Raw genomic sequence first — 27,440 nt, 5'->3', positions numbered from 1 at the left:
ATTCGGGACCTTGTGAATCGGAATCAAATCGATTCTAGGAATCAGTGACGATACCCAGCCCTAGTTGTTTCTATCCTAGACACAGTTTGCACCTTACCATTGTGCTCTTGTCTTTTTGTGCAATAGATCAGATATGTTTACTGATGACCCAGTAAATACTTTTCTGATGAGACTGTATTTCATTAGAACATGATGATCCTTTTGTACTCCCACATAATTCAAAGGGCAATACAGCAAACTATACCTTTTTTATTTATTTATTTTTATTTATTTTTTTGCTTACAAGTAATCAGGACTGGGGGGACTGGCCTCCCAGTCCCCGGCCAAGAACAATGCCCAACAGCAAACTAAGCTTTAAGCCACTCCTACCCAGTGTTGGTCAAGTTACTTGAAAAAAGTAATCGGTAACTAATTACTGATTACTTCCCCAAAAAAGCAATCCCGTTACTTTACTGATTACTTATTTTCAAAAGTAATTAATTACTTAGTTACTTAGTTACTTTTTAAAAACACGATTTACAACCTGAATAGGTGATAAAGTGATAGATCTGTCAGCCCAATTCTATTTTTTCTGCATAATCCATCATACAAAATGTAATCAAATTGAAAAGTCTCTTTTTTTTAACTTGTTTTATCAGTTTTAATCTTTTAACTTTATGCATCAAGCAAAAATGTAATTATATGCAACATTCTCTGAGTTGAATAAATTAGTTTAACATTTAAACCTATTTTCTGCACATTCCAGCACATAAAATAAAATATTTTTTGTGTTTACACTCAGTCTTGCAAATAGATGCAAGTAAAACACAGCAGAAAATAAATAAAGTCAAAGACTCAGCGGTCCTGTTGCTCTATTTTCGCCTGTAAAGCAGGACTGGGGTAGGCGGAGGTTTACCCTGGTGCAGGTGTGTCGGTCAGTGGAAGAATCCGCGAGTTTCTCTGTGAATTTCCCATTACGTCGTTGCGCACTCGGTGCTTGCTTGGAAGTTTAGGGGGTTTTTTTCGCTGTAAAAAGTTTTCTTCCCACGCACAACGGACGCTAATGTTTTTGTCACTTTTTATGGAATCAAACTCAAAATAAGGTCAAAATAACGCTTTAAACGCTGCACGCTCATACTCTCTCCCACAATCAGTAATGCATTACAAGTAACGCGTTACTGCCCATCTCTGCTCCTACCTGACTAGCTACTGAACATTTTTCTTGGTTTCTCAGCGAGGTCATGTCTTGCTTTTCACATCCGGTGTCAAAACACCAAGATTTTCTTGACTATACTATGTGATATGTCACACTAACTCTGTCTCTCTCTTATATACAGTCTATTAGCTTGGGTACACTTTTATTTTCTTTAGATCTTGCTCTGGTCTGATTGTATTGTATTTAATCTCATTTTGGCTTCATAGCTGTGAAGCTCTTACTGAGTAAATGTGGAGATGTTTTTAGCTGAAAATCTAAATAAAAATAACCAACAAAATGGACAAAATTCATTTAAGTACTAAAGACAAACTAATTCTGGTAAGTCAAATTCAGAGACAACAGAACAAACAAATGCTGGATGAATGATGATGAATGATCAGAGGTTGCGGGGACACTGTTCCTCGACAGTCTTCACCTGGTGTGGTGAGGATCAGGATTAGCACCCAGGCAGAGCCACTGACCTGGCTGCTATGCCAGTGTACCACTAACATACAGTTACTGGTACAGTGATGGGAAACAGAAAGCAGGGATGCTGAATCTTGCCCCATTTTCATGACACCCACTGCCACACTGGTAGTCATCCAGAGAGAGACGTATGTACACAAGCAGTGTGTCACCCTTTTACATATGGCACATTTATTTAAGGAAAGAGTAAGAACAGCAACACAATGTGCTTGCTCTCCACACGCCTCCAAGTGACCACCCACCACATCCTCACCAGCAAAGAGGTGCACCATACAGCGGACCTGCAGGCTACTGCCTTTGAAATATGTCCTCTGCTATTTAATGCTTCGCACACATGTACAATTAAGTCTGGCAGTGGATATTTTTAAACCCTCTCACCTCCACATTATTCAGCGTGACATTTCCAAAATGAACCCATGTGATGAAAGACAACCTTTTTGCCTTTGGCTTGGGACTTCTGGACTGGCCAGTGAAGATAGGGCCCTGTCGACTACATGTGTTTGTCTTGTTACTATTATTGCTTATGCAGCAGCTTCTTAATCTCTCTTTCATGGCTCCAGGGATTTGCTGGGGATTATAGTTTTCATACCAGCTGCTGAAATTTGTTTTAACACTGAGTGACGTTCACGTTGGGATAGTTTATTTGAGGGGTTCCTAATTTGGTGAAGGAAATGATGGTGTCAATGGTGATTTATTTACAACCTCTGGGTTTAAATAACCAGTCCTTCATACAGATATTTCAAAATCATTTATGAGGCTATATTTATTAAAAGCTTTAAAGACCTCTCATAAGAAGGTGCAGTTTGAAAAGCCTAAATAAAAATTGTCTTAGGGAATAATCCTGATGTGCAGTGTTGGGAAGGTTACTTTTAAAATGTATTCCATTACAGATTACAGAATACATGCCCCAAAATGTATTCTGTAACGTATTCCGTTACCTTACTCAATGAGAGTAACGTATTCTGAATACTTTGGATTACTTAATATATTATCATGCTGTTTACAACTACGTGAATGTACTATTGCTGTGATTTATTTCTGTTACTGAAGGTCCGCGGCTCCGAACCCTAGTAAAGGGACCTCTGGCTAATACGGCGGGTTCTGTGTCGGGCTCGTAGCCGAAAAATAGCTTTACTTTGTTGTCTGGGTCAACTTTGCTTGCCTATGATGCTACATTCTTTAGAGCTATACCTGTAGCATTCTGCCTATTAGCTTAGCACAACAACAACAAAAAGGCGCTCTCTCACCCAGGAAACACGCAGACAGAGAGCGTCACCCTGTAACCATGGCAACCGTAACGCTGCCGCCTGGAACAACAGAACGTAGCTGTCAAACAAAACCCAAACAGTCCTGACCCGCGACAATATGAAACAGGGAAGTACTGCCGTGTAATCCATTTATTTCAACAAAGTAACTGTATTCTAAATACCACCTTTTTAAACGGTAACTGTAACGGAATACAGTTACTCATATTTTGTATTTTAAATACGTAACGGCGGTACATGTATTCCGTTACTCCCCAACACTGCTGATGTGTCAAAAAAGTCGCCCCATTCTGCTTGTCCTTATTTTCAATTACATACTGTGATATTTTTGGATGTCATGGGAAAAGAAAATGGACAAAATTTCAAATGATAAGATTAGTGTGTGTTCAAGAAACATGCAAAGCTAGTCCAAAACCAAAAAACAAACGGTATTAGAAATTAGCATAGTTGGTTCTCTTTAAAGTCACTGCAATAAACATCATAGAGATTATTATTCTGTTATCAAACTGTAGGACAGAGCGACTTTCAAGGAAATGCCTCACGAGAAAGAAAACCAAAGGACAACAAATGGTTAAAAATGTGAAAAAAATGAACTTATATGTAATAATACATAATTACATTATTATGTATTAATTTAAATTATTAGTAATTAGTAATTATAAATGATAATAGCAAAGACTTTTCTTTTTCCTTTTAGGACAGAAACGGAAATGACGGGGAACAGAGTGGTTGTGAGGGGTAAATGTTTGTATGTTGCTAATAGGATAAGATTTTTCAGAAAGAAAAGCTTCGTAACCAAAAAATACTTACAATGTAAAAAATAAATACACAATATTAATAACAAGAATCTACAAGATGCAACAGAGTTACAAACTAAATGCTTAGAAAGCATTTGTCTATATAGGCTGTGTGTTCATCAAAGCTTCTTGCACCAGTTACATTTTACACTAGCATGTTTTGCCTATTTCAGCTGCACTTAACTTCAGCGCTCTGACGGTGCTGCACATTTGCATTGCCAAATGGTTATTGAGATTGATATATAATATGTAAATAATGCTGCTGATCCTATTTTTTGTGAGATAATTCTGTAGGCTCACCAGACGCAAACTATACACACAGTGTCATGTGCACACAGCCATGGTGCAACAGTGTTGCAGCTTTTCATTTCATTTTTAAAATTTATTCGCTGCCATGAAACATTTTCTTATTCATTATCCATATTAATCCTCTGTCATTTGCGTCATTCTCCTGAAAAACTAATCTGTTACATTACTACGGTGTTAAATTTAACTTTAAATGCTCTGTGTCTCAAAAAGCACAGCTAATATCCAATTTGTTCTGACAGCATAATGATCTATCATTATATAGCACAGGAAAAGGTCACGCTGACGTCGCTCCGGCACCCTCTGTGTAGGTTTCGATTTTTTGTATATTTCCACTGCAGCTGGCCCTTTAACAAACACCTCTTGGCATTGATGGTTGAAAAAATGTGAATGAAATCCAGCCATTCATAAAAATAGGCCATCACTGCGCTGTGATTGGCCAAGCCGAGCTTCATGTATAAGTCATGGCTCCGGAGAAACCATTGGCTCTTTACTTAACGGACAGATTAATTCCACCAATCAGAGTGCGTCTCTTGCGTGCTGCTCGAGCCTAGGGGAGAATCGACCGGGCCATTAAAGAAAAAAAGCTCAGTCAAGTTTTGCGAGTCGAAGGGGACACATCAGTCTGTCTGTACGCAGGCGAATACAGGATTCTCGACACGCTGTTTCTTATTTCTGGATATTTTATCTTACTGTTTCGAAAAAGGGGACGTATATATATATAGACAAACAAGGTAGGCTACAATTTTTATTTTGGCAAAAAAAAACTTGCTTTTGCGAATCCCTCGTATGGGTACATGTTTTTCTAATGCTCTTTTTAGACTACGAACGAGCGCAACGCCATCTTAACCATTTTATATCTACTTATATCCGAGTGAAATAGAGTCGCTGTGCGTGTTGTTTTAACCCAGCATGTGTTGGATTTGACCCCTGGTTTATCTGCGTGGATGTTAGCTTTGGCTTATCAGCACGCTCAGGCGACTGTTTGTGATTTTTATGAATGGACTGGCCGCTTTTTTTCCACACGGATCGAGTTTCACACCATTGAGAAAAACAAGGGAGGGCTTGGTGGGTGGGGGAAGGGCGGGTAGGAGGCGGCAGCAGGGGGGTGTCGGGTGAGCGTAGCCCCCCAGTCCCCGGTCAAGGCTGAAGTGCAAAAAGTTTTCCAAAATATGTTTTCTTCTTTTAGGGAAAGGTCTGGAATGCGCCGAATGAGAGTTTAAGTTTTTTTTTCAGTTCTGCTAAAGCTGCTTAAATTTGTCTGGTTTTGGCATGTTTATGTCGCACATCGTATTTCACGTTTCTGAGCACCAGCCTTGTGCCAAAACCGACTGCGGTATGCCGCTGTACTTAACGATGGTAATAAACGCTGTATGTATTAATTTCGACACAGCGCGCTTACTATAAAGACAAAGAAATATTCAAGTATACTGTCTGAATAAAAATATTTGAAACGCCTGCTTCGTGCGTACAACTAAATTCTCACTTCGTCTAACAAATCAGTGTAAATGCGGAGGCAAAATGGAGAAAACAAATGCGCCAACTTAGCTTAAAGTTGAACAAAAGTCCCACGTGACATGCTGTACAGTGAGTTCTAATGTTAAAGGTACTATTTGTGCTGGGCGCCTGTAATTATTGCCCAGCAGCTATCCTTTTATTCGTCATCCATTAACGGGAGATAAGAGGAGTGAGTCATGTCTGTGTGCCGAGGGAGAACAGAGGGCAGCGCTCCTGCCCAGTGTTATTGTTTAAAGGGAACTAGTGTCACTAACGGGATGATACTGGACGCAGGGGAGCGAGGAGCTCTGCTTCTGCCAATTGGAACACCACCATTGTCACCCAACAATAGCTCCAAGCTTCTGTAAGACACTAATCAGCTCTGTGACTGGCCCATTTTCCTATCTCATTCAGGAAGCTTTGAGATTTAAAGCATGCCACAGACATCTCTCCAAGTCTTTTACTCAAGATCTCCAAGCTGATTATAGTGGAAAGTAGTGCCCACAGATGGTCAATGAGTGTGGCTTATATAACCATGTTACATGTGTTCTTTAATGATTGTGTTTACATTGGGCCTCTGTGGTTCAAAGAGCTGTTTTGTAGTTCAGATAAAGGGCACAAGAATATAGTGCAAGTACACGTATACATTCCTGTGAGATGAAGTCAGAGCTCAGAAATGACAACAAGGTGTACCAGATTGTAAAATTTGACCGTAACAGTCAGTGCTTCTGAGAACAGGGCTATCCGAGCAGGTTTGTGACACATGCTGTTTGTTTTCCAGTGACCCAGAAAGTCGCTCGACGCTGTCGCTTTAAAGCGAATACCTCCCCCTCCCCTTAATTTTGTGAGCCCCCACCTAATCGACGCAGATAACATGGACGGATTCTATGACCAGCAAGTCCCATTTATGGTCCCACCCAGTGTAAGTGGACACACACAGCCTCATCACACTTTCAAACATTATCTCGACATCATGATTGGACCCCACCCCCGCCACACGCACCTGCCCTGATAGTAGATCATCTGCATTGTCCATCGCCTATCTTCTGGTGCTGCGTGACATTTCGCATTTCTTTGTGTCTGTCCTCTCCAACAGCACAAATCCCATTTGGAGGAAGCAGCTCACAGCAGGCCTCTAAACGATAGGAAAAGGAAATTTATTGACACGGAACTCGCCCAGGACACGGAAGGTAACAGCATTGGTGTCGATCAGCATTTCGAGATAGAAGCTACTGTACTTTATGATTAATATCTTTTTTTCTTTTTCTTTTTTTAAGAACTCTTCCAAGACCTCAGTCAGCTCCAGGAGATCTGGATCGCAGAAGGTTTGTTCTCCATTTGTTTTTGCTCAGAAACCCTCAATTCTTCTGGTAGAAGTTACATCAGTAGAGTCATGTGTTATGTGCCACTTTGTTTCCAAATAGTTAACAGGATGAAATTGGTAAAGTTATAACATCAAAGATTAACTGTTTCCGAGTTAACCTTCAGAGCAAAGTACGACTTGTGCAAACTGCTGACTCAGACCCTTTTTTCATGGGGCTTTTTTTTTCATGTTTTTTGGAGAGTAGGACACTTACTGTGTGATGTGTGTATTCTTCTAAAACATGCTACATTTTTCCTGTGCTTTTACAGCCCAGGTGCCTGATGACGAACAGTTTGTCCCAGATTTCCAGTCAGATAACTGTGAGTACCTGATATTTGTTGTTTATCTCTGAGTCCTACTGTTGTCGACAGTCTTGTATTCGTCCTGGCTCTAACTAGTGAGCCTGGGCAAACCTGTGCACAGAGTCCTGCAGCGGTGGCACTTCAGGCTTAAAAACCCAACTGAAACTGCAATGTTTGCGTCTTAAAGATCTGTCTTATTCCTCCTACTGTCTTTTTTCCCCTCTTGCTGGTTCATGTCTCTGTCTTTTGTCAGAACGTCTTCACTAACATCGCTCTTTGTCTTCAAAAACACAGCTCTGGGAAAAAGCTGCTCTCTCCTCCCTCCCTCCCTCTCTCCCGCTCCTCCATTTTGAGTTTAATCAGCCGATTGGCATGGGGCATCACATGAGCCAAGCTCCTAATCTGATTTCACACTTTCCCGCACTCAGGCCCTGCTGCTGAAGTGGGCTAGATTCCAGTGGATAGAGCTGCCTGTTACAGTCCTGCTCTCCACAAATCATGTCTTTCAAACTGTCTTCATAGGTCATTTTAAAGCTGCAGAGGACTGAGGCAGTGTATATATGTCCAAGTGGAGTACCCCCTCCAGTTCTCCTATCTCTGAGTTTATGTTTTGGTCCAGCGTGTGGGAGGTGTAGACAGGGTGTGGTTAATGTCTCATTGTCAGGGCTGCCTTTCTCAGTTTTGGCCTCTGTGGTCCACCAGCCTGCAGAGGTGGAGAAAATGGAGGTCGATGCATTGATGAGTTTTCATAGAAGGCTCCATCCAGTGTTGTAAGCGCTGTAAAATGCCGCTGTGGCGTAGTCTTTGACCTTGTGCTGTCAGTATGCCGTGTGTGTGTGAGAGAGAGAGAGGGGCACTTGTTGTTGTTGCCAGGCTGCAGCTTGTTCTCTCGCACAAGTTCAGCGAAACCAGCCTTTCCAAAGTCGGCAGGACATCACACGGTGAGCCGCTCCTTCGCTTGCTCAAGTTTCAGAGTGCACTCGGGGGAGCTCACATGCCCATTGTTATCTCCACACAGGTCCATCAGCACGCCGAGTGATTTATTTGGCTTGTGCTCCCCTGTGCCTGGGGATCTAGTTTCTGCCTGGCTATTATGTGGCGCCCCGGAAACGGCGGCCGATCGGCAGAAAGCTGCAGCTAGTGTCTAATGGTTACAGCACAGGAGAATGAAAATCATTCACAGCCATTACATTACAGCTCCACTGATTCATCAGTATGGGTATTGACAGCTGTAATGGGAATCAGACGAGAGGTTTGATAGCTTTTGTGTGTACAGCGCAGTTAGTATCATGCTACCTAGTGATGGTGGATAGATGGTTGTTTTCAGTCAAACGTCATTAGGGCAGATGATAAATAGCTGCTAAGTGGCTCTGTCAGTCGGGGGAATACAGACATTGTCCATGCATCCATTTATCCCTCACTTCCAAATCTGGTTAAGAGAACTGCTGCACTTATGCTTATGGCTTCAATTAGGTCATATCTGGAGTTTATCTAATGCACTCAGTCGTGTTCCTTGTCTCTGTGTCTCCTCCTGTCTAGTGATGTTTCATGGCCCGCCACCAGCCAAGATCAAACGAGAGCTGACTCCTTCCAAAGAGCTTTCTCCTTGTCACCAGGACAGGAGTCCCATGCCCTACGGAGAGAAGTGCCTTTATAGCTACAGGTATGTTGTGTCATTACGTTCCACATCCCTCTCTAAATGAAGGATTTCTAGCCAGTTTTATGTTGACCTCCGTCCCTTCTCTTGATCCCCAGTGCCTGCGACAGGAAGCCCACTCCCGGGTTCAAGCCACTAACTCCCCCCTCCACACCAGTCTCTCCTTGTGGCCCCACCAGCACAGCAGTAACCCACCCACTGAGTGAACAGACCCCCCCTCTGCACTCCCATGTAGCTAACCCAACCCCAGGCGCTCGTCCAGTGCACATCCAGCAGTCTATAACAGCGAGCACAGCCCCTCCCAACGCGCAGGGCCTTCCAGTCAACAACCACAGCCCACCCTTTGCCGTGCCCTGTGCCCCTGTCAGCCAGGATGCCAACAGCTTCACACCTGAGCACAGGTGAGCCTCCACAGATGAACTTTGCTGTTGCATTCTGTGATTTTGATTTATTTATTTTTTGCTTTACTTATTACATCGTCTCTCTACTTCTTCTTCCGTGTGTAGATTCCAGAGGCAGATGTCAGAACCATGTTTACTTTTCCCCCCATCTGAGAGTCAAGGGCGCCCCCAGTTCTTGCCTCAGCCCCCCAGCAGCAGCTCCAACAGCCTGCCACGCGATGGCCGGCCGCCATACCACAGGCAGATGTCAGAGCCATTGGTGGCTGTGCCTCCCCAGGGTTTCAAGCAGGAGCTCGTTGACCCACGATACACAGAGCAGGGTGTCCCCGCCATGGGACCCCCGGGCCCTCCACGTCAGGCAGCTTTCCACCCCATGGCTATCAAACAGGAGCCTAGAGACTTCTGCTTCGATTCCGGTGAGTCAAAGGGCAGCACTTATAAAATATGTGAAGCGCTCATCACCTTTCCTTGTCGAGTTCTCTGGGTACCTTTCTCTGCGCATCATTTGCAAGCTGTGTGAAAGCAGTTGTTCAGGACTGCAAGTAGGGCCAACTGAGAGCGAGGAATGTGCCTGGCCATGTTTGTTCTGGGCATCAGCACATGCTTGTTAGTTTTAGTATGCAGCAGAGGTCTGGACACGGCTGCTCATTTTAAACACACAATTATCCTCAAAGCCAGAGTCGTGCCAGTAAAAGTGGCTCTTCTAGCTCAACATTAGCTTCCAAGGGAGGGAGAGAAATAAGTGGGTCACTCAGCCAGGTGCAGAGAACCTTGTCTTCACTGAGCCTACCTGGAAAGGATCTGGGCCAGTGCCCAAAACGGACAGCAAAGTTGGCTCTAAGGGCTTTGAAATTGTCAGCTTGAGGCCAAATGATGCTGCTCCTCTTTAAAAAAGTATCGCTATGAGTGAGGGCACAGAGGCTGCTTGCTCACATGGTTTAATTCAAACAAACCAGAGCGACCCCACGCCCACACAGCCAGCTGTTATCCCTGCTCTGTTGCATTAACATCCCTGTTTCCTGAAATTCGGCAACTCTTTATTTATTTTTTTTATCTTTACCCCGTCACTCACTTTGTATTCCTTTTCTGTGTGCGGGCACATCACTGGCTGGCTGGACTGTGATGTAATGACAAATCCTCTTAGGTTCTTATAGCCTTTAAATACCTACGTCACAGTCCCCTCATATCTCTAGATGGAGGGGACATGTTCATGTTGGGCATATCTACATATAATTTATTCTCTTCTGAGCGTTTGCAAACCATAGAAAGACTCCAGTCTTTTCGAGAGAGGAGACCAACTCTTTCAATTGCCTTCAACATGCTTTAGAGTCGCTTCTATGTCAAGGATAGATTTTCCTCAGATGAGCTGTGTTCCTCCACTAAACAACATACATAAATATGTAAGTGAATATAGTGTCAGATAGTATTTTGCTGGCTTTTGAGCTAAGCTAGCTAGCTGGTACATTGGTATTGAGCAGTTTGTCTCCTTTGGCACATAATGTTTATCCAGGAGAAAGCTAGTTTTATGTATTGAAGCTCATCAGGCCAAACAAGAATTTGATCACATGAATGTCGAGGGAAAGCAGTGGTCAGAAAGGCAAAAGGACATTCAGTGCATGGAGTTATTTTGTTTTTGGGATCAAAATTGAGCTTAGTGCTATTTTCTTCTGAGAAATGTTAGCCAACTCTGGCTTGCCTGTTTGCAAGTAGAAATTAGTGGCTTTCTACAATGGGATAAGTAACTTTTAATATGCCACATTTGGGACTCTCACACAGCAAACTACTGTCTTGAGTGGATAAATTCCGTTAATTAATCCAAACTCTTGAAGTCATCTGGAACCTTAGCTGGTCATGTCCAGATTATTATCAGCCAACTGATAATAATGGTACTAGCCATTGCATAAATCCCAAGATTTATGCAACTAGCTGGCTATAGTCACATTGCTTGTTAACTCATTCACTGCCATTGACGTCTATAGCCGTCAATTGCAGTGAATGAGTCAATGGGTTTAACTCATTCACTGCCAATGGCTGGCAGTGAATGAGTTAATGTTATGAACAGGAAAATCGCATTTGAGTAGAAATGCTAGTTGACTACGACAGGTACAGGTATCTGGTAGGGGCTGGTTCGTGTCCAGGTCACTTATATTAATACTTGCATGTGCCCGAGTCTCACGGGTGGACGGTGTCATGCATCACTTTTGACTGATGCTAGCTTGCACACGTTGCAAGCACACCTTCAGTTTACTTAAAGATTATGTATGTTATTAATAACAGCAGCTGCAGAGCTCCTTTAAGAAACACTTGTTTAAGATTGATGTCTGGTTTTCTTATCAGCAGACAGGAGACAGAGCAATGGAGGTTGTGGTGTGGATGGTTAGTACACTCTGCAGAGATGCTGAAAACGGAAGGCAGGCTTTGACCCCTCAGGGGGAGGAACTGGCGTAACTTGATTGTCATTGAGATTTAATACAGCCACCATGGTGCTAATCCTATTTAAAGGCTTGGAGGACATGCAGGGGATGTTGAGTGCGGTGCAGTGTGCTCTGATCTGGGCTTTAGCCCACTCAAATGTGTAAGCAGACTATGCATTTTTCTGCACAGCTGTTGGACCTCTAGATGAACATAGGCCATGTGTGAAGTGGAGCGAAAATACAGTAATACATTAATTTAGCCTGGACAAAATTAATGTAACCACAACTCTGCTGAAGTACAGCATCAAAGCCATGTGTCTTTGTGCACAGTGGCCTGAATATATCCATCAGTTGTTAGGTGGATTTTGATGTTTGATGTGAGAACGAGGGTGCTTCTGGTCTAAATTTAGTCTTGTATTTTCTTTGTCTACAGAAGTGCCTAACTGTCAGTCATCGTTCGGGAGAGCTGGAAGCTTCTACCAAAATAACCATGACAGTAAGTTCAGCTTCTTCTCTGCTTTTGAATCGTTTCACATGTGAAGTTTCTCCTGTGACCCTCACCCTCACGACTTACTGAGCCACTGAAAGCGCAGCATGAGGTGGAAAGAGCGGTCAGCAGCATTCATGGGGAAGTGAATCTATCAGTCAATCCAGATGCACATGCACAGTACATTTCTAATATCACCAAGGCCTTAGTGCGCTACATCCATACAAGCAGCTCAGTTCTGTTGCTTTGCATTAAGCTTGGATGTCTGGACTGACCATGGTCACTGGCCTTCATATCAGATCAAAAATATACTCACTCTCATCTGCTGGATTTCTTCTTTTCTCTTCTGTTCCAGGCTTCTCCTTTGACAGAGATGCTCAGCTGTACTTTGATGATACATGCGTGGTTCCTGAAAGATTAGAAGGTAAGGAGAAAAACAAAAGCAGTATTATACGCCCTTAAAGCAGTGGGAATTTTCTACACGCTGCCTAATAAACAAGCGCGCTTCACCATCTGGCAGGAATGTCTCACCACACTGTGGCTGTGCTGGAGAACATTACTGATTGAGCCTTTCTCTTTTTTTCCCTCCTGCTTGGTTCCCCTTCGGCCTCTTTCAATTCCATCCTCTCCTGCTCACAGGTAAAGTAAAACAGGAGCCTTCAGTCTATCGTGATGGGCCTCCTTATCAGCGCCGCGGCTCCCTGCAGCTCTGGCAGTTCCTGGTCACCTTACTGGACGACCCAGCCAACGGCCACTTCATAGCCTGGACTGGTCGTGGGATGGAATTCAAGCTCATTGAGCCCGAGGAGGTCAGTCCTCGCCTTTGTGCAGCATTACTAACATCCTTTGTGATGTTTGTAATCTACAGTCTTTATTTGTCTCTTGTCGTCTGTAGGTGGCTCGTCGCTGGGGCATCCAAAAGAACAGACCTGCCATGAACTACGACAAGCTGAGCCGCTCACTGCGTTATTACTATGAGAAGGGCATCATGCAGAAGGTAAAGGCACGTTCAGTTTTTTTTTTTCTTCCCTCAGCAGCTGCGTGCTAAATGAGGCTAATATAGTGACGTTGATATTTAAATACAACCATGAGCCATCCTCTGATCTTAACCACTGGTAAATAGGCTCTCATGTGTGTTTGTTTGATGTTGTCTGACTCAGTTTGAATTAGTGCATTAAAATGAACAGAAATCATTTATATTTTAATTTGAAAAACACAGAATAATGCTGAATTAGTTTTTTAAATCAGGTTACTCAGTAGCGCAGAGGTTTTGTACAAATAAAATGACACGTTTGTAGATCTAAAGCTCTTTATTTGATCTCAGTGTGTTTTGTCTCGTTGCTCAGGTGGCTGGTGAGCGGTACGTGTACAAGTTTGTGTGTGACCCCGAGGCTCTGTTTTCCATGGCCTTCCCCGACAAACAGAGGCCCAGTCTTAAGGCTGACCCAGACAGCCTGCCGGGGCTCGACGATGACACCGTGCCCCTCACTCACTATGACGAAACTGCTCCCTACCTGCTGGACGGCGGGGAGCAGTGTGTGGCAGGCCTGCCCTTTCCAGATGGTTACGGCTACTAAATGAGCAGTGGGGGTTCCCCAACTCACAAACACACATGTACATGCAAACACTCCCAATAAGTCTGTCGGCGCCCAGTCTTTAGAATCCAGAGCTGGAGCTGCAGAGCTACTTGGATCAACATCCTGGCACTCTGCTCCTTCTTGGTTCCCTCTCCTGCTCGCTGGAAAATAGAACTCTGTTGGCTCCTCAGCTGAGAATGAAGGGAGAGGGTGGGAGGGGGCCTGCGAGGCTCCCCTACTTGCACCATCAGAGAACAAGAGAAGAGAGGGTTGTAAAACCAGTGATGGTGAACTGGACTAGGTTACTCAGCAAGATAGGCTGCTGTTGCTGTGGAGACCAAATGAATTGTGGCCACAGGCAGCCAACTTTAGGTGGACTGATAGATCTCCCACCCCTCCTTTTGTAAGAGATTGGAGAAAAAAAATTGTTACACTTTTGATTTTGTGACAATCTGCTCTTCTTAAAACAATCAGTATAAACATGACGAATCTAATGAGATATTCTAAACTTCTTAATAGTTGCCTTTATGGTCCCCAAGTTATTCATGTCACCACATTTGAACCATGAGATCCGTGAAAGGGCTTTAAATGCATTAAAACTGATTGACAAAACACACAGCATATGTTGAAAACATTTCTGTAGATAGGACAACCTTGTTTGTTTTTGTTTTTGTGCCAGCTGTTTTATGATTCTGTTAAGACTTCAGAGACCCAGAACTCTCAGGTCCTTTCTGAGGCGTTGCTGTATTTCAGGCTAGTCAGTTGGTTGGGCTGCTCTCTCGTGTAAATGTTCTTTAACTGTTCTGCCCGTGTAAGAGATTGTATCCGCTTCCCTTTAAAGACTGCACCCCACAGTAAGAGCCTACGGTCTATACAGTACACTCCTCATGTCCGTTCATCACTGCTGGGTCTGTATTGCTCAAACTTTAGCATAGAACTCCCATCTCCTTTTTTTCTGTTCTTTTTTTTAAGCCTAAGAAGTTGTATGATAAATGGTCACATTGCTCATTGTTTTTTGTATTTCTGTCTGGGTGCTTAATGTTTCCTTGGCAGTGTACTAGTTCCTCTGATGCACCAGTATGGCAGGAGCATCAGGATGCTGCATGCAAAAAAAAAAAAAGAAAGAAAAGAGGTGAAACTTGGACATTTGACACCTCTGCCAATCACAAGCTGTCAGCAGGAGACCTCTGTTTCTCTTTGCATGGTGTAATCTGTTCAAGACTGTGTCCACTAACATATTGCTTTACTGTCATTGGACAAAGAAGATATTTGTGATATTCTCTGCAGTTTTTTGTGTTTATCTGTTTCTGAATGGGGGCAAAGACAAACTTATATAAAGTATATATTTTTGCTATAAGGCTGCGTTTGTTTTGATTTTAATGTATAAGCTGTATAGTTTTGGCTCTAATAGAAATGTACCTTTTTTTTACAAAAACAAAACAAAAAAGTCTTTTCTTGTGATGCAACTACTGCAGACTACAACTACTCTTTTTTTTTTGTGTGTGTTGGGTTGGAGAAAGGCTGAGATATTATCTTGCCTGTAAAATGTATGCATATAAAGGCCAGAGTACCAGCAAAGGCCAAAGTGAACACGTGTTCTATCATGTAATGCAACTCAGGCACAGGGTTTGTCTGCACTTGTACAGGCTTCAGCTCCCCCCCCTCACGATGTGTTTCTTACACTGCTGGCTTTCTGATAATCTGTACTGGGTACAATAAACAGTCCTTAATGCTTCACTGCCTGCACTTGTGGTGTGTTTCTTCTTTTTTCCCTTCTCCTTCCATCCACCCACTCCTACTTGCAATGAGCCAGTCAGCTGACTGGCTGTGGTGGTCTGGCAGTCACTGCTTGACCTGGCTGATGTGTGAGTCACATGCCTCTCCTGACTCTTTCTGCTGCATTTCTTGGTAAATGATTACTTGCTTAATCCAAATGTGCTTTGAGCAATGAAAAAAGGAGACAAAGCTATACATGCATTTTTTTTTTCAATGCTATATTTCAGGTTAAGGCTTTTGAGCATTTTTGGTAATCTGTTATTCAATTTGTTAAATATTTAGTCCATTGAGACCTGTGTACAAAAAACATACAGTACAACTTGAGAATTCAGACAAGTCTGCATGAAGTTTATTTAATCTGCAGTTTAACCTGTGTCCGCATCGCTAGTTTAAACAATTGTCCTGTTTGTGCTAATAAAAATGTATAGGTTCTCATTCGGCACTTAAGTTGAGAATCACCAGTTAACCTAACATCCATGACTCGGGACTGTGGGAGGGAATCAATTGGCTGATTAACATTAACATTGGCTGATTGATTCAACCTAGGACCTGGGGTCCTAGACGGCTGTAGGTCAGGAGGAAGAGCAGGCCATTGATTAATTGTAAGGCTGGATGTTCAGTCGCTGACTGCTCCAGTCTGCATGACAAATATCCTTGGGAAAGATACTAACCCCAAGTTGCTCCATCAGAATCTGGATGTCTGTGAATGTTAGGCAGAGAGCACTTATGAATAGAAAAAAGTGCTTGTGTGAACGGGTAAATGAAGCATGTTGCACTTTGAGTGTTCATTTGGAAACGCACTACAGTATATAAGAATTACTATTAATTTACCGTCTTACTGTGAGCGTAACAGTGTTACACATTTTTTCAAAGTTACAAATACACTGTCTCTAGATTGGCAGTGTGGGATGGTAGTTTCCATCTTTAAGAAGGGGGTTTGGAGGGTGTGCTCCAGCTACAGGGGATCACACTCTTCAGCGTCCCTGAGAAGGTCTATGGCTCATAATTTTTATAGACAGACTTTCTAGGCATAGCCCGGTAGCAGAAATTTTCCACTTTGGTGGCCTCAGATTTCCATCTCTGCTTTTTCCAGATGATGTGGTTCTATAGGGTTCATCAGGTGGTGGCATCCAAATCACACTGGAGTCATTCACAGCGGCGAGGAATGAGAATCAGCACCTCCAAATCTGAGTGTCCACAGCCAGAAAAGCCAGAAAAAGGTGGCAGGTCCACTCTGGGTCAGGGATGAGATCTGGCCCCAAGTGAAGGAGTTTATGCACTTCAGGGTGTTGTTCACAAGTGAGGGGAGAAGGGATTGAGAGATTGACAGACTACAGATTGTTATTCATGCATTCATTTCATCACGATTGGACTACTGTAATTCACTGTTTACATGTCTAAACAAAAACTCCCTGGAGCGTCTGCAGATTGTCCAAAATGCTGCAGCAAGGTACTCTCATGTAACACCGTTGCTTATACAGCTGCATTGGCTCCCCGTTGAATTCAGAGTCCATTTTAAGATACTGGTTCTGACATTTAAAGCTCTTCAAGGACAAGCACCAGCCTACATCATTGAACTTTTACAGCCCTATGTCCCTAGTAGGTCCCTGAGGTCTTGTGATCAGGGCCTACTTGTTGTTCAGCATACAAGGCTGAAAACCAAGGGAGATAGAGCTTTTGCCACTGTGGCCGCCAGACTGTGGAACTCTCTTCCTCAGAACTTAAGATCTGCGGACTCAGTGATCACTTTTAAATAACAACTTTTTAGAATTGCATTGTTAACTTTTGTCTGTTTTTGTTTTATACCTTGTGAAGCATTTTGTGATTTTTTTTTATCTAGAGATGTGCTATATAAATACAATTTTACTTACTTACTTACTTACAGTGATGTGACTGCTGTACCAGTCCATTGTGGTGAACAGAGAGCTGAGCGTAAAAGTGAAGCTGTCTATTTACTGGCCAATCTACATCCCTACCCTTTGGGTAGTGACTAAACAAATGAGATTGTGATAGAAATGTCAGAAATGAGCTTTCTGCGAAAGGTGACTGGCTTCTCCCTTATACATATGATGAGGGAGGTGAGATGAGGGCTCTGGAGCAGGCAAGGACACGCTGGAGAGATATTATCTCTCGGCTGGCCTGGGAATGTCTATGTATTCCCCAAAATAAGATGAAGGAGGTGGCAGGGGAGAGGGTGGTCTGCTTAGGCTGCTGCTCCCACCTGGCCTCAGATAAGCAAAAGTAAATAAATGGACAGATGGACAGAAGGATGCCACATCTTTTTATAGAAAATAAATATCGAAAATCACTGAAAAATTATGCGGCAGGCTAGTCTTAAAAATGGTATTGAGTAGTTTCTGGCCCGCAGGTGCTTGTATGCATCCCTGACAACATTGGTGCACACTCTTAATCTGGAGTTGGGCATCACTGAGCTCCTGGACTATCTGAGGTGCAGCCTGTAGAACTCCTTCCAGAGGTTTTCTATTGAACTTAGTTCAGGAAAGTGGTATCAATTCTTTCATCCTCCTGGAACTGCCTACATACTCTCACCACAAAAGGCCAGGCATTGTCTTGTACCACGAGAAATCCATCCAGATACCTGATGGTAGTCAGGCTTCTGTTGGCTAGCCTGTAGAGTTCCTTGCATCCCTCTACGGAGATTTCCCCCTAGATCATCACTGATCACTACCAAACCAGTCACACTGAACTACATCACAGCCAGCATAATATTCTCAACAGCTTCTCCAGACCTTTTCATGTCTGTCAGATGGACTCAGATTTACAGGCCATGCTCAGAATGGCTATTATTGTATACTATGCAGACCACATATATCCCACATATTCCACATATGCTCTTCCTGCTATCATTTTGGACCCTGCCATTATGTGCTGGATTGTCTCAGGGGCATCTTTGCACAGCCTACACCTTGGATCTTACCTTGTGTGGTGGACTCCAGGCTTTATTGATCTTGTGGTACTGTGATAAGGTGCCACCTGTGCACCTTGCCACTAAATATTCCACAGTCAACTGTTAATCGTCTTTAAAGTGGAAGCAATCGGGAACAACAGCAACTCAGTCGCAAAGTAGTAGGTCACATGAAATTACAGAGCGGGGTGAGTGGATACTGAGGTGCTTGTACGCAGGGGTTGCCAACTTTGTGCAGAGTCAATCGCTACAGACCTTCAAACTTCATGTGGCCTTCAGTTTAGCTCAAGAACAGTGGATAGAGATCGTCCTGGAATGGGTTTCCAGCAGCTGCATCAACCATCACCAATTGCAATCCAAAGTATTGGGTGCAGTGGTGTTGAAGCACATATATAGACGACCTTCTTCCTCTTTAGAGCAGGGACTTGCATGGACCCAACCTCAGCCGACCCAGGTAGAGACAGAGGAACATGCAGGTGCCCAGTCTCCATTGGCCCAGGTAGAAGACCTGATATGGATCTGGCATTTCTCGTTCTCAGCACTGGGAGTGGAGACGAGCTGGCATGGTCTTTAAGAAGCATAATTTACTTTGGCTCAGGTTTGTGGCAGTTGCAACAAGAACATGCTTCCTCTTTGAAGATGGAAAAATGGTGGAATCTGGCTCAGGCAGGTGGCTAGCTGCTGCATATTTAACCGTTAAATATGGAGCTGAGAACCAGTGACCAGGGAGGTGAGGCTTCTCCTGGACCACGCAGTGGGAGCCCTCACGGCAAGTTCCTCTGAAGATGAGTCACCGTCCTTTAAAACGAAAAGGAAAAGGAAAAAAGGATCAACTGCTGTTATTCATGAAGTTCCAAATCTGTGGGGTTCAACTATAGTCAAAGCGTAGTAGTATTATGATTTTTTTGACCCAAATGTAGACTTGGGAGGCAGACTGAATTTTTGAAAATGTGAACCTGTTCATTCAGGCTGTTTACAAAGTCCAAAAAGCAAGGCAAAACTGAACAGACAAGGGAAGGTAACAAAGAGCACGCCATAATATACACAAACGCCCTGAGGGCTAAGCAGAGGAATGCGACAGTTCCAGAAAAAAACAAGCAATGTAAAGACAAGAGGAATTAAAATTAAATACAAGAAACGAAAGGAAAGAGAAGAGATACATGACTATGAAAATAAAACAGGATGTGAGAATTATAACTAATGGAGAAAGGCAGAGATCTAAATGGACTTATCCTAGGGAAACTGACACAAGAAGGCAAGACGGGGAACACTGAGGGAATAAAACAAATCCAAACTGGAACTAAGACCAAAAAGAGGATGTGACCAAGGGAACACAGGAAGACGAAAAACAAAGCAAAATACAAATCAAAGAGATAATATTTCATAATAAACAGGGCTTCACAGTCTAATCTCAAAAAGCTGCATCAATGGCCAGGAGCACGAGGGAACTGCTAGCCTGTATTTCTACAGTGTCTGACTTATAATATGGTTAATGGGTTAAACTGCAACTTTTCTCAAATTCAAGTATATATCCGATAGTATCTGTGACGCTTTAGACTCAGACTTTGTTTCGATGGCCAGCAGCACTCTGCGTGGTGATGAGTCAGAGCCTTATCAAACCACGGAGTATAAAAGCCGAGCTCTGGCCTCCACTCGCACAGCCTGGTGCTACTTTTCATTGATTGAGAGAGCAGAGTGCCTTTGAATGCTATGAAAGGCCTTTTAGTGAGCTCCAGGGAGGTTCCCCTGTCTGATATCATGTGTATATATGAGTATAGTTTCTAACAGCACTCATAATACATTTTTTTATTAACCTCTTTGTGTTTTCTTCTGCCTGAGGAAAGTAGCTGAAGGAAGGTTTTAGTTGACTAGAATGTGGCAAGTGTACAAAAGTTCACTTAAGATGGGTGAATGGCATTGAGGTTGTTGATCACAGCTGAAATTGAGAACTGGGGAGATTAGTTGTTGGACTTTTAGGATGGGGCAACAAAAGGCCGGAAAAGTTAGTGGTTAAGATAACTGGGCAGTAACATAACTGGGTAAAAAAAAACATCATCTAAGAGAGACATGGTTTCTCAGAAGAAAAGCTGGACAGAGGTTCACCAGCTGCAAAAAGAAAAATCCCGGAACAATTTCAGAATAATGTTCCTCAACATAAAATTGTAAAGACTTTGAACATGTCATCAGCTACATAATGATATAGATGATATTGTCCCTTGGGTAGAGAAGTTGCTCTACTCAAGGGACAAAAATTAATATTTAATGCCTGTGATTTTCACTCAGGTGGCACTGCATTAAACACATTCTGTTATGCAAATTGCTACATGGGCTCATCAAAACATCTAGAAATCTCTGAACACTGTTCACCGTATCATCCATAAATGAGAGTTTTCCTGATCCCAAAAACACTGCTGCTTTCTCTCAACCAAAACTAAAATGCACTCAGCCAAAGTGAAAAACTGTTCAGTGATCTGAAGAGCCAAAATTTGTTTTTGTTTTTTTTCTAAAAGGTGGATAGAGTATCCTATGGCCTGAAGAGGAGAGGGACCATCTGGCTTCTTATCAGCGCCCAGTTCAAAATCCTGAATCCTGCATTAGCACATCTGGAATACTGCCATCAGTGCTGAACAGAGATGGGCAGTAACGCGTTAAAAGTAACGTTACAAGTAACGCGTTACTGTAATCCGATTACTTTTTCAAGTAACGAGAAAAGTAAGGGATTACTATTGCAAAAAAGGTAATTAGATTACTGTTACTTTCCCGTAAGCACGCTGCATTACTGCGTTACTAAAACCGTGATTTTTTTTTGCGACAGTGTCTCATGACAATGACTAAGCGAGTGCGATATTCGTGGCAACAGCTGTGCAGATCAACAATGGATAATATAAGGAGTGCGGGAGAGAGTATGAGCGTGCAGCGTTTAAAGTGTGGAAGTACTGACCTTACTTTGAGTTTGATTCCGTAAAAAGTGACAAAAACATTAGCGTCCGCTGCTCACTGCATTGGAAGAAAACTTCTTTTACAGCGAAAAAAACTCCTAAACTTCCAAGCAAGCACCGACAGTACGCTGCCACGGGAATGTGAAACTGCCAGATCCTTCCACTGACCGACACACCTGCACCAGGGCAAACCTCCGCCTGCCCCACTCCTGCTATACAGGTGAAACTAGAGCAACAGGACCGCTGAGTCTTTGATTTGATTTATTTTCTGCTGTGTTTTACGTGCATTTATTTGAAAGAGTGAGTGTAAACACAAAAAACTATTTTATTTTATAGACTGGTATATGCAGAAAATAGGTTTAAATGTTAAACAAATTTCTTCCAGTCAGAGAGTGTTGCATATAATTTAATGTTTGCTTCATGTGTAAAGTTAAAAGATTAAAACTAATAAAACTAGTTTCAAAAAGAGACTTTTTCATTTGATTACATTTATATGATGGATTATGCAGAAAAAATAGAATTGGGCTGAAAGATCTATCGCTTTATTACCTATTCAGGTTGTTAATCATTTTAAGTAATTAAGTAACTAATTACTTTCAAAAATAAGTAATCAGTAAAGTAACGGGATTACTTTTTGGGGGAAGTAATCAGTAATTAGTTACTGATTACTTTTTTCAAGTAACTTGACCAACACTGGTGCTGAACGACATATACAGGCCGCAAAAGGTTGATTCTGCTCATCTGGACGTAGCATTTTCAGTGGGACATATGCAACATCTGCTCCCACATGATGAGGCGTTGCATATTACCTCAAGACAATGCTAGACAGCATGTTACATGTTTCATGTATTTCAATAGCATAACTACATAGTAGAGGCTACTTGGTGAACTGGCTAACATGTTTATGGCTACCACATTTTCTTGAGTTGGAGAGAGATGTTTTGATTTCTTCTGGTCAAGCCTCATACATTACTATGTGTTAATAGACCTCTCCGCATTGCATCATACTTGTTATTCATCTCTGGCTCTCTTCCACAGCATGTCTTTTGTCTGGTCTTCCTTCTCTCACCCCAATAAGTCACACCAGATGGCCCCGCCCCTCTGTGAGCCTGGTTCCGCTGGAGGTTTCTTCCTGTTAAAAGGAAGTTTTTCCTTCCCACTGTCGCCAGAGTGCTTGCTCATAGGGGGACATATGATTGTTGGGTTTTTCTCTGTATGTATATCCCAGGAACAACATCGGAGATCTCCAGAAGAGCGCAGGAACAGCTAAGATACTGCGCAGGTCCCTGTCCTTTAAGCTCGTGTCCTCTACCAGAGGCCTGGGAGCTTGAGGGTCCTGTGCAGTATCTTAGCTGTTCCCAGGACTGCGCTCTTCTGGACAGAGATCTCCCCACGTTGTTCCTGCAATCTGCTGGAGCCACTCGCCTAGCTTCAGAGTCACCGCACCTAGTGCTCTGATTACCACTGGGACCACCATTACCTTCACCCTCCACATCCTCTCGAGCTCTTCTCTGAGCCCTTGGTATTTCTCCAGCTTCTCGTGTTCCTTCTTCCTGATATTGCTGTCATTCGGAACCGCTACATCGATCACTACGGCCGTCTTCTTCTGTTTGTCTACCACCACTATGTCCGGTTGGTTAGCCACCACCATTTTGTCCGTCTGTATCAGGAAGTCCCACAGGATCTTAGCTCGGTCATTCTCCACCACCCTTGGGGGCGTCTCCCATTTTGACCTCGGGACTTCCAGGTTATACTCGGCACAGATGTTCCTGTACACTATGCCGGCCACTTGGCTATGGCGTTCCATGTATGCCTTGCCTGCTAGCATCTTGCACTCTGCTATTATGTGCTGGATTGTCTCAGGGGCATCTTTACACAGCCTGCACCTGGGGTCTTGCCTGGTGTGATAGACCCCAGCCTCTATGGATCTTGTGCTCAGAGCTTGTTCCTGTGCTGCCATGATTAGTGCCTCTGTGCTGTCTTTCAGTCCAGCTTTGTTCAGCCACTGGTAGGATTTCTGGATGTCAGCCACCTCCTCCATCTGCCAGTGTTACATACCGGGAGGGGCCTGTCCTTCCATGATGGTTCCTCCTCTTTCTTGGGTTTTTCCTGCCTGAGGTATTCACTGAGCACACAGCCAGTCATGGCTATCTTCCTGATGTATTCGTGGATGTTTGTTGTTTCTTCCTGGACTGTGGCTCTGACACTCACCAGTCCCAGGGCTCCTTCTATTTGCTTAGCGTACAGCCTCAGGGTGCTGGACTTGGGCTGAAACCATCCATGCATGGTCAGGAGCTTCTTGGTCTTGATATCAGTGGCTTCTATCTCCTCCTTTGGCCAGCCTATTATCCCAGCAGGGTACCTGATCACTGGCAGGGTGATCTTTGACATGTTTATCCAGATCTTTCTGCATGTTGTAGACCAGCAGTCCCCAACCCCCGGGCCTCGGACTGGTACAGGTCCGTGAGTCGTTTGGTACCGGGCCGCGAGAGTTGAGGCTCAGGTGTGAAATGTATAGTTTTCAGGGTTTTTATCGTTTTTCAGCGTTATTTTGTTATCGTTTTTATCGTTAACTCGGTTTTCCTGGGTCTTTTCACATGTGTTATGAATAAATTTTCTTTTTTTCGGTACCGGTACTAGTTTTATTTTGTTGTATTTATCCGCGACACCTTAAAGGCCGGTCCATGAAAATATTGTCGGGCATAAACCGGTCCGTGGCGCAAAAAAGGTTGGGGCCCGCTGTTGTAGATTGTCAATGGGTCTGAAAATGACCACCTAATTCTGAGGTGCTATATAGTTTTCTTTCTCCCAGTTACAAACCTGCTGTCCATGATCAAAAATAAGCCAATGCAATGACTGTGATTCATTTCACAGGAGCAAGTGAGGCCCTGAAAAAGTCCTGTCACCTTTGAAACACCTCTTCTTGTCCATCACCACTTAAATTACTTGACAAAGTTGAACAGTAAGTTATGGGCAGGGTGTCTATATGTTTAAGGCAGCATTATAAATATCACTCCAAATCAATACACAAACAGAGTGCTTGATACACTGCCTTTGGCTCCAACAGAGAGAAAAGAGAGCAACAAAATGGGCAGTCCTCGCACATACATACAGTACACAACTGTGAGCTGTTGCATTTAAGTTATTGAACCAAAGCAATTCATTGTGATGTGTTTTCTGCTGTGAGCTTTCAGATGTGTCCATCCACACAGACACACAAAGAATCCTTAAACTGTAGTTTGAGAGGATCACCCGCACTGTTCTGGCTTCAGTTACTGAGAAATTTGGGTCACGCTACCAGGGAACAGCTCAAATCTTTCACAGAATTTGGCTAACATGCTGTGTTTCACACAATGCTCATTACCATGGTGAGACTTTAGTACCAAAACTCTGTTGCATAACTGATTTCTCACAAACACACACACACCACCCACATGGCATTTAGTTCTGATTTTTAAGAGGGTCATGCTTACTTTACTTTAACCATTTCTGCCCTCTAGTGGACAAATTCTACTAAAGCACATAAAGTAAGTACTAGGGCATCTGGTTTACCTTCTCATTTGTAATTAAATGACTAACACGATATTGTGCACGGTATGTGTTTACTGTACAGCCAGACGTTTGACAGCCATAACCAACAAAAATAAAGGCTCAGAGTCAGTACTTTAAGTAACAAATATGTCCTGAGTTTGTCATGGCTGAGCAGCTCCTATAGGTGTAAAGTATAGGTGGCCTGTTGCACACCATGTAGTGTTGATAAAATGTATTTGCCCCCATTCTGATTTCTTATTTTTTATTGTTTTATTAGTGACACTTGCATGTTTAAGATCATAAAACGAATTTTTATGTTAGAAAAAGATAACTTATGATAGTTAAATTATTATATATACACTTTATCTTAGAATTTTGATTTCAGTTATTAAGAGAAAAAGCTATCTAAACCTACCTGACCCTATATGAAAAGGTAATGGATGAATAGTTCTTGAAAACATGAGTAATTTTCTCTAGCCATACTCAGGCCTGATTACTGCCAGACATGATGAATGAAGAAACCAAGTAGGCTAAAACATAAAAAGAAAAGCAGCACATCATGGTACAATCTAAAGAAACTCAAGAACAGATGAGAAACAAAGTCAGTGACATCTATCAGTCTGGAAGGAGTGGCTGTGGACTCCAGTGAACCACAGCGACACCTATTATCCACAATGGGAAAGACTTGGGGTGGCTGTAGCTCAGTAGTAGAGCAGGTCATACTAATTGGAAGGTGGATGGTTTGATACATGGCTGCTCCAGTCTGCATGCCAAATATTCTTAGGCAAGATACTAACCCCAAGTTGCTCTCTGAGTGTGAACATTAGGTAGAATGTACTTGATCATAGAAAGCAACAACAGTATCCATAGGTGAGTTTCAAGATGAAACCCACTGCTGACCAAAAACAACACAAAGGCTTGTCTCATGTTTGCCATTAAATGTCTTGATCTCCAGGACTTTTGGGTAAATATTTTATGGACCGATTGAACAAATTTTTTTGGAAGGTTTGAGTCCCATCACATCTGCCGCGTTCATGCTCAAAACTCCACCAGTGGGACTGGATTGACATATTAACTTTACACAAAGCAATGTGAAAGAGTCATTGCCATCGAACAGCTGATGCAGTTTTTTCTGCAGAGGGTGGCACAATCAGTTATCATATTTAGAGGGCAATTACTTTTTCAGACAGAACCAGATAGGTTTGGATAGCTTTTGTTCCTTAAGAAATGAAAGGACCATTTAAAAACTGCATTTTGTATTTGTACTTGCATTGTTGTTGATATTGAAATTAGTTTGATGATCTTAAACAAATACTTAAAAAGAAATTAAGAGGGAGCAAAAATATTTTCACAGCACTGTATCTGTTTTTTAGTGTAAGCCAATCATGTCGGCACCATTGCAATGCAGTCTATTCCCAGTAAATTATTCTAAAATATAATGTACATTTTGTACAGTTATGTTAAAAAAATTATATATTGTGTTTGTGCCCCATATGTTTTTCAGATATTTAAATCTGGTCTTGGTCTTATGTTTAAATATCATGCCACTGAGAGTGAAACAAGCAAATTAACATGCTGTCCTTTGACCTCACAAGTCTCACTCCTCATCCCTGCTGTTAACACCATGCTCATTACCTGAAACTTTGGCCATGTTTAATATGGACATTACCACTGTCCAATATACATATGATAGTAAAGGAAATGAAAACTAGTGATGTGGGATACCACTGATTTCCTTTCCAATTAGATATTAAGTAAAATTCAAGGTAGTATCTGATACTGATACTTTGTACAAAAACTACAAATTTTGATATGGATACAATCAGTACCAATAATTTTAAAGTATTCGGGCAGCTAATTGGGGGAGAGTATGTGCCACGACTTATGAGATGAATTCTCAATTTCCAAATTCTGAACACGTTTTAATCATCACTGTGATCGTTACTTTCCGCAATAATTAGTTAACACAAAAAACACACCTTTCACCTTTTCATGTGTTTTTAACTGAACTTTTGGAGACCTGGAATTTAAAATTTTCTGTCTCTAAAGCACACACACAAAAAAAGATTCGGACATTTTTCATATAGTGCATGTTTGAGGTTTACTTTTTCCAAAGAAATAATTAACACAGTTAAAATCAAAGTATCGATCCAATCACGCTAGTATCGATCGATCCATGAAAACTGTACTTGAATTGTATTAGTTTTTCTCAATGTTCAAATAAAATTGTACTGTGTATAAATACATGTAATCCCGCCCCTCAAAAAAAGTTATCTGCTGAGTGCTATTCTCAACTACCAGACTGAGGTAAATGACAACAGGGTAAACTGACTGTCCTTCGCCTACAGAACTCGCTGCATGTGTAAGAGTGTCGTAGGAGGAGAATGTTAAAGCTCACAAATGGCAATAGCGAAGATTAACTAAAGGTAAAATTAGAGAGTGGACTATTCCTGTACTTTGACGAACCAATCTTTCCCCGGCATGGCTAAAATGAAGTGGAGTGAGAAAATATATCTTCCATTATTGTAGTTATGAGACAACT

General features: G+C 42.5%; 1 protein-coding gene across 2 annotated transcripts; it reads left to right on the top strand.

The window, feature by feature from the left end:
- The first annotated feature begins 4,636 nt into the window (after positions 1–4,636).
- On the top strand, positions 4,637–14,855 carry etv5a (ETS variant transcription factor 5a). Of its 2 annotated transcripts, none has more exons than XM_085374211.1 (13): positions 4,637–4,762; positions 6,307–6,447; positions 6,622–6,715; positions 6,803–6,850; positions 7,158–7,208; positions 8,730–8,853; positions 8,946–9,248; positions 9,354–9,664; positions 12,096–12,158; positions 12,505–12,573; positions 12,789–12,958; positions 13,045–13,146; positions 13,496–14,855. In XM_085374211.1, the coding sequence occupies exons 2-13, from the start codon at positions 6,400–6,402 to the stop codon at positions 13,724–13,726; spliced, it is 1,614 nt and encodes a 537-aa protein (XP_085230337.1). In that variant the 5' UTR covers positions 4,637–4,762; positions 6,307–6,399; the 3' UTR covers positions 13,727–14,855. The 2 variants fall into 2 exon arrangements, with proteins under 2 accessions (XP_085230337.1, XP_085230336.1); XM_085374210.1 differs by having other exon boundaries at positions 13,045–13,152.
- The last annotated feature ends 12,585 nt before the right edge of the window (positions 14,856–27,440 follow it).

This window comes from Diplotaxodon limnothrissa, linkage group LG16, assembly GCF_057381915.1.
Source record: "Diplotaxodon limnothrissa isolate DT_005_m linkage group LG16, D_limnothrissa_male_GT1.1, whole genome shotgun sequence".
Lineage (NCBI taxonomy): Eukaryota > Metazoa > Chordata > Actinopteri > Cichliformes > Cichlidae > Diplotaxodon > Diplotaxodon limnothrissa.
Note: the sequence above shows the minus strand (reverse complement) of the source record. Positions and strands in the feature narration are given on the sequence as shown.